Here is a 15600-nt window from a genome sequence, read left to right on the forward strand (position 1 = left end):
AACGTGAGGAAAATTAACACAATTCTTGAGTTAATAATAAGAAGAAATATGCGTAATCAAGTTTGATTTTATTTTTATTCATGAAATAAAGACTACTTCCCCTTGTTTCTTTTCTCTCTTAGTCTTGGTGGAACCTAAGGTGAGAAATTGTTCAATGAGAATCCAATGTTTAGGATGATTACAGTATACTGTAATAAAATGAGACAATAAAAGGAGTTAATATTTCTATAACTCAGTAGCTTCCATAAAACAGATCTTTCCATTTGTGTGAAATTTATTATTTTGGGAAAACTATTAGAGTTGATTACTGTCATTGCTTTCTAACGTGGGTCAGGTGGAAAGTGATGCGCCCGAAGGACCCGCTGAACAATACCTTACAGAAAGATTACATGCCACCATTTGATCATACTCTTCTGGATGAAACTGGCCATTTGCTCTTCACTGTTTCTGATGACGGAGAGTTTGATGCAGCAACCAGCTTCGTGACTTCCTTGTTTATAGGTATGGTACTAATTTTATATAACTTTAGCAGCACTGAACTATGTATCATACTTTAAAATGATTTATTGGTTTATATATCAGTCTCTCAAAAGCCATCTTCTTCACACATGCAGAGAAATTCAACATTTCCCCAATTGATTTAGTTATGCAACAACAGTTTTATTAAGGCAATTGATGTGGTGATATTCAATACCTACACCGTTTCAACATTGTCCTTCATGAGGATAAAAAAGATGGTGTTTATCTTGAATAATGAGTCACTACTGCTTGCTTTCAGGTGAAGCTGGCATCACTTGTCGTCTAAGGATGTGGTATTATATGGATGGCCCAGAACCTGGATCACTTCATTTGCTGCTGATTTCTTTGACTGGTGAAGTAACTGAGCAGTTTGAAATAGAGGGGAACCAAGATAGAGGATGGCATGTGGTAGGTTTCTTTAAATGCATAACTTTTGCCAAAAACAGTTCAAGTATTCGATCAAGGAATCCTACTATTAGCTGGCTGTATAGTGCTATACTGTATTGTAGTTGTCACTACTGTATATAGAGGAATTAGATGGAAGAGGGGAAGGTTGGAAATCATGTGAATATGAAGTAGAGGATGTTTACATGACAAAGATACCAATAGAAAATATAACATCTGAAGATGTTAATAGGGGCCATGGGAAGAGGAAAAGTAGAAATGTTTAGAAATGTTTTTCAACCTTGAGAAGGCATTTTACAGAGTTCCAAGTTAAGCAAATAAGTAGGTATTACAAAAGCAGGTGATACCAGAAACACGCATTAAGCTAGTAGTGTTACTGTACCATAATACAAGACATAGAGTGAAGACAGTGGCTGGTGTCTGGGATGAATCCGAGATACATGTTGTCTATCAAGAATCACCGCTGAGTCCTTTGCTGTTTACATAATAAAGAAGGCTGTCAGAAGTAGATGACTTAGTGTTAAAAGCACAGTCAGATGAAAAAGTTGAAGAAATTTTTGAAAATGTGAAATAGTTGAATGGAGATGAGAGGACTGAAAATTAATGTAAGTAAAACATAGCTTAGGATGACTGGAAAAGAAACAGAGCAGAAAGCATAGTCAAGGAATTGGCTATGCTGATGCTATGAGATAAGAGGGAAGTGCTAAACTAGTATTGAATATAACTTATGGTATTACAAGAGATGATTATGTTTGCAAAATATGCATGGATAGATTTTTTTTATGCCCAAAATGTATAAAATAACCTAATGGTAGAATGGCAGGATTTAAATGAGGCTAAACATCTCTATTACTTTGGGGACACAGTGGACAGAGAAGAGAAGTTACAGCCTAGTCTAATAGTGAATAAAAGTATCCTATTAAAAAACAGAATAAAATCATCTGTATACAGTAATGTCTTTACTACTTTGTGCCACATAGACATGGAAAATGACAAGGAAAATGGAGGATTTTCATGGACATATTGTAGTGGGAAAATTATATTACAAATTAGGAAGTTGAGAGATGTGAAGTTCGTTAACTGGAAAATAGACTGATATATATTTGAATGATAAGAATTGGTTTGGATATATAATGTGAAGGGATGAGGAACAGTAAGAAAAGTAGTAGACATGAAAGTAGGAATGAACAAACAGTCATGTTGACTGGGTATAGATGAAGGCCTAGATCAGATAGGAATTTAGTGGAAAAATACACAAGATTATTGAAGGTAATGGTAATAATGATGAGGTCATCCCCAAGATTACTTTGCAGTTTCTTGGGGGACCTTACAGTCCTGTTTGTAGAGTATGTTACAATAATAATAGTTACCAAAACAGTTGCTGAAATGCAATTTTATGTCACTTTTATAACTTTTAATCAAGACAATCTTGTCTCTAGCATAAACATTTGTTGAAATGAATGTTATTTTTTCATAAATATACTTTGTTTCTAGGTGGAAATGCCATTAGGTCATCTTCATGGTCAACAAGTGTCTTTAGAAGTTAGAAGAGGACTCACATACAGAGGTGCCCTCTCAATTGATGACATCCGCTTTGTGGACTGTGAGCCTCCCATCCTACCACCTCATGGTATGATTGAAGTTATTTATTTCATGTCAACAAGAAATAGAACTAAACTTTCATGCAAACAGAGATAAATGACTTCAGCACTGTAGTGTTCACCTAGTTGATATATATGTAATCAACTTTTTAACTCACTTCATTCTGATCTTTCAGGTGAAACATGCAAGGATGAGGAATTATTCCAGTGTAGCAGTGGAAAGTGTATTACTGAGCCATTAGTCTGTGATTATGCTAATAACTGCTTTGATGGGTCTGATGAAAGCGATAATTTGTGCAAAGCATTCATGCAAAGGTGCAACTTTGAAAGTGCTTGTGATGAATGGATCCAGGAAACAGAAGTGGATTCTGGTGACTGGATTATGTCAAGGGCCTCATCAGATATGACAGGAATGAAGCCCACAACGGATCATTCTCTTGGAACCAAAGAAGGTAAAACCGTTTTCTTCATTGTAGATGAGAAAAACTAGTAACTGGTTGCTATTAAAATGGAACAGGTAGTAAATAAGTAAACTTATTTTGCAAGATAATTTAATGAATACTTGGCCTTTATTTGAAAGAAAAAGTCTTGGTTTATTTGATATTAATATATACTGTACTGTAAAGGCCAACAAAATATCTTGGTCTTCAAAAAAATTTTATGGATAGTCACCATTTGTGGTCTACAAATGTGCTTTTTTGTAGGACTGGGATGCAAATTAAGTATACTTTGTATATGATTAACTTTCCTTGGCTGAATAAAGTTAAATTTAAGACTAGCTAAGCAGTAATTACAAAAATTATCTCGCTGAATAGACAAAGTCCATCTCATATATGAAAATGAAATATTCATAATTTTTTTATCATGATACAGACAAAAAAAGGAGACATAGAAAAATAAAACTAGAAGCAGAGAAACCAAGTGATAAGTACTATGAGGCTAGTGAAGGGAACTGAACATAGTTAATGAAATAGCCATAATATCCAGGAAGTGAAAAAGTAGGCAAAATAGATCATCAGAATGGCACAGCATTCACAGTTACCAAAAGAGCTTCTTTGTAAATATATGAGGTGGCTTATACCATTAAGTTTTCTTCTTAGAAGTTCATCCTTCCTTCAGTAAGTGAAGGATGAACATGGCAGTTCCTGTATTTATGTTTATTTTCTCTACAGTCATGCCATGACTTCCTAGCCGAAGTTAAATTTATGTGTGCCACTAAATGAATTTTTTTTCTTTTTTCAAGGTCATTATTTTTCTTTTGGTGGTGATCTTGCGGGACATCAGATACGCACAGCTCAATTACGATCAAAGGTCTTCAGTGGAAAGCCCTCCACTCACTGCTCTTTCAGAATGTGGTACCAGTTACGTGGGAGCAACCCTGGAGATATCAATATTTATAGGTTTGTTTTTGTTTAATGTAGTTCAGGATACTTTGCCTTTCTTTTTAATTTCTTAAAATAAGATTGTATCTAAATATACAGAGGCATGAGGTCACTTTGCCTTTCTTTTTAATTTCTTAAAATAAGATTGTATCTAAATATACAGAGGCATGAGGTCATTCTGCTCTGTTGAAATATTTTGGTCTTGATATTCCTTCTGGAAACCAAAATGTATGACATAAATACCTATATACCATAGATATAAATAATAACTTGAGTATTCACCCAGGAAGCCCTCGTAAGAAAATAACTGAGATACTATTGAGATATCCTAGCTATGTTAATTATATCATGCACAGTAACACCATTGGAACTACTGGCATTGCGATACATTTGTTTGTGCCACCTTCTCTCTTTGTTGCCTTTTGTTTTATAATTGATAACAATTTCAATAATATTATTTCTTTTTTTCTCTGTGTTGTAGGCTTACGTCAACTTAATTTTCTAACTCAGCGTAATCTCGTTACTTTCCATAGTATTTTTTGCCCAGTCACATCATAGCTGTAATGTTGTGTTATATTATTTTTACATCAGTCCAGGCTACTCTTATATATTTACTCTTGGATTAGTTGTGTTTAATATCATATTTATTACATCAGCACAATCCTGTAGTCTAGGCTCAGCCCTTTGCTTTATGGTTTTTAATACTTTGAGAGCCTTAGTTCCATTTTCTCCTTTGGTTCCGTATTTATGGGCATTTGGAAGACCCAGAGTATTATGGAGAAAAGGGATAGATGAAGACCTGGGCGTGATGGGAGTTAAGGCAGAAAGAGCACAGGACAGAAAAGAGTTGAGAGAAGTTATTTTATGTCAGTTGAAACACTGATGTGAAAAGCTTAATTATTATGCTAATTATGAGTGTTATTATGTTCATGCATAGAATGTTCCATTTTTTATTCAGATGCTTTGTGTTTTTACGACAAACGAAGAAAATATATTCCTTTGGGCAAATAAAGATTTTAGGTCAAGTGACCATCTATTTGCCTTTAGGTTTGGTGCTCCAGTTTAGCACTTGGAGGCTCTTTCCTCCTTGTTTGGCACAGTTTCTTTTTCAGTAAAATTATCAACTGTACAAGGCTTTAAGATACAACAAAGTTCTCTTATACCTCTCCTACTTTGTCTTTTCATAGCAAAAGGTAACAGAGTAGAGCAGTCTTCAAGGAAGATGCCATAAGGTTTTTCATTATTTAAAGGGTTAAAACTGTCTGTTGATATAAAATTTTTCATTCAGACGATTCTCCTATTACGATGATGGCCTACAGCTGATAGACACCAATGATCCACTACTTGAGGATATATGGCTCAGAGTTGAATATGATGCTCAAAACATGACAGTCAATGATGATTTTGTGGTAAGAATATTGATATTGCTTTGTTGGTAATACTCTACATGGTCTTCAGTAGGCAGTTAGTGTTATATTCATAAGTTTCTTCTGTATTACTAAACCTCCACAATCAGTACTGTATATCTGAAATTTTAATGTCTTTTTTTTTATGTATTCTTCCATGAGACTCTGTTACTGCAAATAATTGCTACACCCTTTGAATAGTGTAAGATATTGATTTTCTTCTTCCAGATTGTTATAGAGGGTCGGATAATGCAAGAGGATGGTGGATATTTGGCTATTGATGACTTATCCATGACCCCTGGTTGTGAACTGTCTGATAACCAACACCTTCCAGGTGAAGATGTTATTTCCACTCCAGTCCCCATCTGCCCACCAGGTCAACTGGCTTGTAATAATGGAAAATGTTACACCCCCACAGAGACCTGCAACTTCCGTGACGACTGTGGCGACGGCACTGATGAAATTGGTTGTAGTAAGTTGAAAGATTAATTTTCAGTTATGGGAACTGTTTCTCAAGGAGTAATTTCAGAGTGTTGTCAAAAAAGGATGAGTGACACAGTCATGTCAGTCATCTGAGGGGAAAAATATTTGGACTCGGACACACCTGTATGAGACTAAATTTTATGGTAAGTTTACCACAAGTCATGAACAACAGCTAGAGTTGTCACTCAGGAGGATCTTACTAGGGAATGTACTGAGGAACCTCAGAGGTGCTCTGTGTGCCATGTACAGAGGTGCCACAGTAATTACCAAGTCAAGCAACCACACATCATATATAGCTGAAGCAAAGCTACTTGTCAGTAAATTATGTAACTTAAAACTAAAAACACCAGTGTTCCTAAAATAGTGAGTTAATCCTATAGCAGACAAGGGCTAGTCATCCTCCATTTTTGGAGGAACAGTTTTCCCTCTGAACCTAAGTGAACGAAGTACTGGGCAAAAAAACACTGAATTATTTTTACCCTTTAGGTCCCACCATTAGCACAGTATCAAGTAGCACTCACTCAGAAGCATTTGTCTATCCACACTTAAAAAAAGGAGTGAATGAAAAGCTGTGGGAAAATTTACATTAACTTATAACTACAAGCAAGTCTAGTAACAAAAACAAAAAAGGCTAAAAATATGAATGACACAAGTAGGTTTGTTCAGCACAACAGATGGTTTTGTAATTAGGTTAAGACATTGGGTAATGACTAACTACATCAGTCATTACTGACCATGGTGTGTTCTTTGACTATGCTGTCTAATATGCTTCTCGTCCTTGCACCTTCTCCACCTATCTTTTCTTACAAAACAGTTCTTTCTGACCTTGTCTGTAGAAACTTTATTTGTGGACACGTTTCTTCCCAATCATTAATTGGGCATTGATATTACAGTAATTACATTTCATTGAGTTGGAGTATCATAAAGCGTCTTGCAACTTGTCCTTTCACTTTTTACAATGTTTTCTTTGAAACTCAGCTACTCTTCCTTCCAAGATAACTTATCCAGCAGTCTTTTTGTACTTCTAAGGGTAAACAATGGGTTAGACTTTACCTTGTTTCAGACTGTTTGTCTCTCTGTAATACTAATGTATTCTAAGGAATTTTTTCAAGATAAAGCAATGAAAGCTGTTCTTGAGATTGTGTACAAATGTGGCCATAAAGTGTCATAAAGCCAGCAGGATAATGGTGCACAGAGCAATTAACAGATGCCCAATTGATCTTGGGAGAAATTGAATAAACCCTCATAATTACCTCAAAGGTGTCCTTTATCGGATCTACAGTACACTGTAGTGTTAACTCAGCAGAACTTCTCATACTGGAGTTCTTTCTGAGTTTTATCAACAGGAGTAACCTTCAGGATAGAGGGTACTGTAATTAGATTTAATAGAAGCTTGGAAATGGTGTTAATATAAACTTAGAATACCTGAAAATAAGCAGCACATAGTTGATATTCCATGAATAGAGGACTTGAGAGTCATAAGTTAAAGAAAACAGGCTTGAAATAAACAGTCTTTACTGAATATTTTGAAATAAAATTGGCAGATAACCCAAGTAGTCATATTTTGTACCTGGGGTAGTATCTCCATTAACCTTTTTACATCAGATTTTCCCTTTACAGTACATGTTTATTTTACTGCTTTTCTTTTTTTATATAAAAAACTTTATCTTGATCATAATACTTGAAAACCATTATTAAAACCCATTCTAGTAATTCATTTTAACCTTTCTTTCCTTAGCCAAGAGCTGCAACTTTGAAACAGAAGGTGATTTATGTGGCTGGTTTGATGACTTGAGCAGTTCTGTTCACTGGATTAGAAGTGGCTTCCCTGCAGATCCCCCAGGACCAGATGCAGATCATAATCATAAGTCGACCACTCATGATCTTGTTGCAGCAAAGGAGAAGGTTTGGATTTTTATTTCTATTTTTTTTATTTCCCTAGAAATGATGTATGAAAATGGATTCCAATTGTGCTGTGCTGTTGTCCTAAGCTTTTTGTTATGTATAATTCATGATTTTTAATTTTTTGTCTGGTACATTGCTGTATTACACCTTCTACCTTATTTCCAGGCAACCTTTTGTTGTACTTAACATTTCAGAGGTTTAAATTTATTTCCCTTAAGTTATCTAGTTTAGGTTTCAGTTTTATTTAAACCAGCTCAACAATAAACTGTTGAGCTAGGATTTTCCGTGTTAGGTGTTTTAGACATCTCATTTTCATTTTAAAGATAGTACTTCCAAAGTAAATAATATCACTTCACATTGAATGGTTAGCTGATAAATAATGTAAGAATATCCTGGTGACATTTGGGTGGAATATTCAAACTTGTACAGCATTATTTTTTTTCTTTATCAGTTCTAATTGATTACTGGTAATATTCTAATGGTTTCAGGAAATATTTTCATTTTGCATTTTAATAACTTACATAAATGAATTTTAAGAAAAACTTGTGTCTATATTTTTCTGTTATTTCTTTTGTTACCTTGTTCTCTTTATTGAGATAATAAAGGTGTCCAGGTAAATTCTAAAAAAAATATACTTTTACTTTTCAGTGAATGTTATTCAGAAAGCATGCTTAAATTAAGTAGGCTTATGATGCTCAAAAAAATAATAAGCAGTCAAAATGGTACAAAACTTGCAGGCTTTTATGTTTTTGCAGTAGTTTAGGATTTCTTTCAGAAGAATCTGTATTGTTTTCTTTGGAAACAAATTCAAAGGTGTTAAAGTAGTATGGAGCAGGATTCTTTACCTCTTTCTTAGTGCATAATGTGGCGTTTATTTTTAAAATATATGGAAATAACACTTGCTTTGATTTGGCCTTGCAGAGTGAAGGAACAGAAGTTTCATTACTGGAAAGCGAGACCTTCTCATCTGTAGGTCAAAATTGTCACATCAACTTTTTCTATTATCTTGCCACAACAGGAAGTAATCCTACCACTTTGAAGCTTATGAGGAAGGATAAGTATGGTCAGGTAAGATGCTGGCTTGCCACAGTAATCAAGCTTAGACTTATCTTGTAAACCCACGAGTTTGGTTTTAACATTTACACGTTTATCTTTTACATCTTCGTAGGAACTTCTTCACTGTACATCTTATCATTATCTGTCAGTAAGAAGACTGCACATACCTAAATAACGCTTTAGTAAATTTTAAATTATTGCCATATTGATTAAAATGTTCATCATTATGTTTAACGATCATTAATAGTTGTCAAATTCCAGCACATTTTTCAAGTACAATGCAATAAGCTCTTCACGCCATTAGTTTATATTTCTTATATTTACTGTTCTGTATTTCTGAAGACTGTCTGGTTAGGTTTTATTTCAAATATGGAACAATGAATGCAATACTAATGCTTGCTTGAACCATTCATGCATTCAGAATTGTTTTATTTATGAAACTTGTATGGTTTATATAAGGATTTGCTAAAATGTAGTCTTTTAATATTTTGAGTTAGTTAGTTATAAATGATTTGTTTAACCAGACCTCTGAACTCTTTTAGGGTTCTTCTCGGGCTGGGAATAATAATATTTTGAGTTATTTCTATACATAAATACCATCTTTTTTTTTATATTTTTGTGTTATTTTCATTAATCAGTAATTTTCCAAATCATTTTCTACCAGACTGAGGACATGTTTACTGATCATTCAACGAGTAATCCGGAATGGAAAACTGTCTATGTCAAAATCACTGGAAAACGAGATTTCAAGCTATTTTTCCAAGCAGAGTTTGGGGAAGATGCTGTAAGTTTCACCCTGACCTTATATTTAATGTGACTTGCCTGTAAAAATTACAAAAAATAATTTGCTAATTATTTAATGAATGACAAAAGGATATACAGTAAAGTGGACATTTGTGTTTAATTAACTATTTTTCAAGTGATACACATAGTCTTCAGGCTGAAACCTCTTAAGTGGCATAAAGCAGTTCCAAGGATGCATGAAAATTCTAAGAGTGTTCATGTAACATCCAAGAATGAGTAGTCATTCCATTAGTTATACAGTGCATGAAAAATTCCCACTGGGAACAATTACTCTACAGCATTGAAAAACTGATGGAGTGTGCAACTGGTGAAATTATGAGGTGGACAGAAAATGATTCTGTAAGATATTCTGATTAACAGCCTTCATCTAAAATAGTAAAGTGAAGCCACATCTGTGAGTAAAGTTACTGAAATAGCATATTTAAATTATGTACATCTTGAGGTAACATTTACAATTATTGTTGATAGTCATGAATAAAGTACAGTACAGTATGTTTAATTGTGGAAAGCATCCAGAATATTGAAAATTAGTGAAAAGTATATAATTTCCATTTTCTTTCAGTCCAAACCAAAGCTGTATTCTTCAGTGTTGTTTGAAGAAGGGGTTTGGATTAGTTCAGACAGTTGGGCAACTTGCATCAACAATGTAGTGCTGTACATCAATTACAGTATTTTTTTGTTTAAAAATTGTTCTCCTGATAAACCAGAACCCATTATTTTACGAGCATAACTCAAAATTCTAAATTTTGTTCTAGATTCAGGCTTTTACTTTTTTATTGAATAGAATAGAATAGAATATAGGATTTGGGCCAAAGGCCAAGCACTGGAACCTGAGGTCATTCAGTGCTGAAATGGAAATTGACAGTAAAAAGGTTTGAAAGGTGTGACAGGAGGAAAACCTCACAGTTGCACTATGAATCCATTGTTAGGAGAGGGTGAAAAGGGAGATGGAAGAAAGAGAAAATAAATGGAGGTACAGTAAAAGGAATGAAAGGGGTTGCAGCTAGGGGGTGAAGGAATGCTGCAAAGAACCTTAAGTAATGCCTGCAGTGCACCGTGTGAGATGCACTGATGGCATCACCCCTCCTATGGGGTTTACTTTATATGATTTGGCCTGATTTTGTTAATCAAGTTTTCTCAACTATCAAACCTGTACTGTATTTTCAGTAGTAAGTGCCAGTGTGACAGTGTACACCTAGACACTGGTATTTTAAACATGGTTGAAAGTTTCATCTGCAGAATGCAAAAAATTTAGCTGCTTGTTTTTAATTTTTAAAAAGAATTCAGTGATGCCCTAAGTTGGCAAGGAAAAGTATTACACATTTGGAATCACTTCTGAATCTTCACACTTCATATTTTATTTTATATGAAAATTCATAACATTCTCCTCCCTCAGGTACATGTTGCTCTAGATGATATTACTTTCTATTCATGTGCACCAGAAACTGATGAATGTCAAGATGAAACAGAATTTCAGTGTGACAATGGTGCTTGCATTCCCAGGGAATATGCCTGTGATGCCAAATATGACTGCTCTGATCACAGTGATGAATACAAGTGCCCTACAGTAGTGGTGAGTTATGTTCCAGATTATAAATACTGTAATTTTATGTAGTCAGTTTTAAGATAAGTTTAAAATATATGTCATACAAGTTTCATTATTCGTACATCAAAGACTCGACGCTGCTAGTGTATGTAACATCCAACGTTCAGTGAACAGTACAGTAAACCTCCCGTATTCGCGGGGATGTGTACCGCACCACCCCCTCGCGAATAGCTAAAATCCGTGAATACTTAGAACCCCTCTAAAAACACTTAGAACTGCCTATTTTGATAGTTTGAACACAAAAAAACCTTCTAAAAATGCTTATACCAGAGTATTTTACCAGTTTTATCATAAAAAGTGCATTTACTCAGGAAAATTATATGAAATTACAGTAATTAGTGAATATTTCTCAGTGAAAAATACTGCGAATGGGCGAATTTTCCGCGAATAATGGGTAGATACATTCCACAGAGAAATCCGCGAATACGTGAGTCCGCGAATAGCGAGACCTCAAATACAGTAGGTTTACTGTATACAGTACACTGTGAAGTCTGTTAGTCTGAACTTTAGGATATGGAGAAGTTCTGGATAATTGAAAATTCTGGATAACTGGGGTAGGGGTAAATAGCCTACTGGGAAACCTGAAAATACTGTACGCATACAGTACTGTACTAGTGTTTTCAATTAAAACAAGTAAAAAATGCACCGGAGTTTCTTCTGCGCAATCGAGTTTTATGTACATTGTATAATGCTGTAGGAAACTCTCAGCCACAGCCCATGAAACACTCAGCCACGGCCCATGAAACTTTCAGCCACAGCCTGGTGGTGGCCTGTGTTGTTGGCACCTATAGCAGTGCCAGATGCACAATCATGGCTAACTTTAACCTTAAATGAAATAAAAACTACTGAAGCTAGGTGGCTGCAATTTGGTATGTTTTGTGATTGGAGGGTGGATGATCAACATACCAATTTGCAGCCCTCTAGCCCCAGTAGATTTTGAGTTTTGAGGGCGGATGGACAGACAAAAAGCCATCCCAATACAGGTAGTTTTCTTTTACAGAAAACTAAAACCAACATGCTTTGTTATCATGGCCATATAATGTATTTGATGTTTTTTTCAAAAGGGAGAATTAAATACAAAGACATTAATATATAGCACAGTTAATTAAAAAATAAATAATTATTTTAAAGCAATGCACTACAATATTTTAAAGATCATAGATGTCAGGCTGGGGTTTCTATTTTACGAGAAGAAAATTGAAAAAAAATCACAAACAGTAACACTTTATATATTTGTTGGTGGTTATGTTAAAATTGTCCCAAGTTTAAACTGCATTTTAAATCTTTTCATCTTGCAAGAACAGCTGTTGTTGATTATTCTATAAATATAGTTGAGTAAGTTATCATAATACCGTACACTAAGTTATTGTTTGTACAAAAGATGGTTTATTAGTTTTATGGTATTTTTCCTTTCACTGTATAGGAAAAAATTATTGCTTCTTTCCAAATCATCTTACCGTAATTGCACAAATGCTTTTCTATATGGTTTTTGCATTAAGATATTAATCTATATCCCTTGAGGTTTATCTCTATGCTTTATGTCCACAATGTTTTCAGGGAACAACCATATCCATCATATTAGAAAATAACATCCAATTTTGTTGTAAAGAAGTATTGTGCCTTTTTCTTTTATGAGAGACTAATGACAAATTTATATAACTTCTCAGGGCAACTGTAATTTTGATTCGCCTTCTTGGTTGACTGAATGTGCCTACTCGCAAGCAACAGATGATGATCTAGATTGGGGGCAGAGTTTGAGATCTCCTGACATTCACACAGGACCCCAGCAAGACCACACTCCTGGAGCTATTGGTATGTTCAGGGTAATATTTTCTGTGCGCTATATGAAGAAACTTGTGAATGTAATGAAAATCTGTAAATATTGTCTTAACAATATTGTGTTATTGCAGTTTTAATTATTTTTATTTACTGAATGTCTTATGCATTGTGGAGCTGAATATTTCTAATGTTCTGTCAGTATAGATTGTACAGTTGAGAAGAAAACAGGTGGCATTTGGTAAAGAATTAAGCAAATAATAGCAGCAGATTGAAGTTTAGTACATTTTGAAAAATATTTGGCACGTTTGATGAAGCTCATTTTAATCTTCCTTGTAAAATAAGTGCTAATGGTACCTTGTATTACGATATGATTGTTTGTACAGTACTGACGGTGCACTTCAGTACAGTTCATTAAGTTCTCTCACAGTTTTAAGAGAGATGCAAGTTGTGCTTTCTAGGCATTTTGCTGTAGGTAGAGGTTGACAGGGTTAGCTCTTTTACTAATGGATTTGGTAGGACAAATCCAAAAATTAGATTTTTGTGTTCTTTTAAAACTTTTCTGAAATTTTAATAATGTGTTTTCTATGGCCACAATACATTATTTACTAATCAATTTGCAGTTATTCTAATGATTTTTATACTGTCTACCCTAAGATTTTAAAAGAGGTTACAAATATTAGTGAATGAAAGTAGTACATTTTTAAAAAAAGATGATGACCTAAGTATCCAAAATAGAGGAGCATTCATGAAAAGATTAGACCACAGATATTCCTTTTTTGTTAACTTTGTATTTTTTGTATAATGCTAACCATTTAGAATGAAAGTTCTGTGGAATTTCTGTAGGTTTTCATTTCAGGAAACATAAAACTTTCAGTCATTCTCTACAAGAAAATATGAACAGAGAAAATAGTAACATTAGTAATTGTGTCTGACTTATGCTCTTATATTCCAGGTCAGTATATATATGTAGCAAGCAGCGAGAAAATTCCAGGACTAATTGGAGCTTTGGTTATCAAGCACGAATACCCAGCATCAAAGGGAGTATGCTTTATCAGACTTTGGTATTACATGCATACAGATTCATTTACTGTGAACAGCGAACTCAACATTGGCATCTTCAGGGTATATTTGGAATGTAAGTTTTGGTTATATTTTAAATACCAATTCTTTTGTGTGTCTTTGTTCTGTGTGTATTAATTCCTTAGCAAATACAAACAAAATTCCATGGAAGGTGCTTCTTTAGATTTTTGCATAGTGGATTTTTGTTTTACCAGACATTTCAGTCAGATGAAGAGCCCAGACTGCATCCTTGTAGAAATGATGTTAGTCTGGTCATTGACCAATTGATTTGATGCTAATCTTTTCACCATGCAGTATAACAATACAGTTATTAAGGAGTGGATGAAAGTAAAATTTACCATGAATTAATGCATTATTCCTGGCATTTTCATCAAATAATTTCTTAATCAGATGTGTAATGACATGATCCTTTTTATAACTGGATATCACACTTGGTGGGTCACAGTGTGCAATATTTCAGACCTCTAATTTTTGTCATGCAGGATTCCTCAAAGCCATTCAGCAGTTTGTTGTAGTAAAACTTCTAAATTAAGGCTTTACAACTCTTCTCAGAAAACTCATCTCTAGCTATTTATCAGATTGCATTATAATTGTTAACAATACATCAGATCCCTTTCCCATTTTTGGAGGTGTTACTCAGGTTTTATTCTGTGATCTCTTTTCTTATTAGTGACCCTGTTACATCCATTCTATTGATGATTCAACTTCTGCAGTTACATCCGAGCCATTCTTTGCTGTTTCTACACACCCTTGCATTGCTCTTCACAAAATAAATCACAAATAATTTTTTTATAGCAATAAGTGGAGAAAGACAGCTGGTGTTACTTCGAAGTGGTAATGGACCAGCTTATTGGCAAGAGGAGATCATTCAAGTTGACACAGACAAGAACTTTAATATTGTCTTTGAAGCTGAAACCGGGGATTCTGACAAGACTTACGTAGCACTTGATGATGTTTCATTAACACCGGTAAGCAAATTTTTACTGGGTGGTACAGGACTTACCTGTTTAATAATGCTAGAAAGTATGATTAGGTATGAGGATCCAAATTAAAAAAAAATTGTTTTATTGCCATACTGAGAGGGTTCATTGACGCTACTACAGGCACTTCTATTTTATGAAAGTGGACTCTTTTGTATTTCAGTTTCAATAAAGTTCTGATTCCTTGCAAGATTTTTTTTTTAACTAGAAAGATTTAGAATTAACTCCCTTTATATATAACGGTACAGTACTGTATTGACTAACTTGATGCCTGAAGGAAATTTAAAAGCAGTAAGTAATTCATAATAGACAAATTAATTATTAAAGGTTGAGTCACTGTAGTTCACTTTAAGTATTAAGAGTTTCACCTGCATTTAGTCGTCTTTAAATGTTTCAGATTAGGAAGTGTAACATGTTCCTCTTAGGTTGTGGAATGTGTTTTGTTTTTAATACTGTATGGCTATCTTAGTATAATACACATGGTCAGTTATGGTTAGCATATAATTTTGTCTATGCTTGTAACATGAATTTGTAGAGAAAGCACAAAATTAATCTTTAATTTCAAGCTGGTCTGTGTATTAGGTAGGTGCGCAA

At 34.2% G+C, this 15600-nt stretch overlaps 1 protein-coding gene across 1 annotated transcript in view; it reads left to right on the forward strand.

The window, feature by feature from the left end:
• Positions 1–15600, forward strand: part of LOC136846940 (MAM and LDL-receptor class A domain-containing protein 2-like) — a 212146-nt gene that overhangs the window by 189998 nt on the left and 6548 nt on the right. The window contains 14 exon segments of the mRNA XM_067118195.1: positions 335–501; positions 779–927; positions 2419–2554; positions 2702–2977; positions 3769–3925; positions 5196–5316; positions 5542–5785; positions 7535–7701; positions 8623–8769; positions 9422–9541; positions 10958–11134; positions 12835–12979; positions 13899–14081; positions 14822–14994. Of these exon segments, the coding sequence (XP_066974296.1) occupies positions 335–501; positions 779–927; positions 2419–2554; positions 2702–2977; positions 3769–3925; positions 5196–5316; positions 5542–5785; positions 7535–7701; positions 8623–8769; positions 9422–9541; positions 10958–11134; positions 12835–12979; positions 13899–14081; positions 14822–14994 (2362 nt within the window).

The sequence above is a fragment of the Macrobrachium rosenbergii genome, chromosome 16 (assembly GCF_040412425.1).
Source record: "Macrobrachium rosenbergii isolate ZJJX-2024 chromosome 16, ASM4041242v1, whole genome shotgun sequence".
Classification (NCBI taxonomy): Eukaryota; Metazoa; Arthropoda; class Malacostraca; order Decapoda; family Palaemonidae; genus Macrobrachium; species Macrobrachium rosenbergii.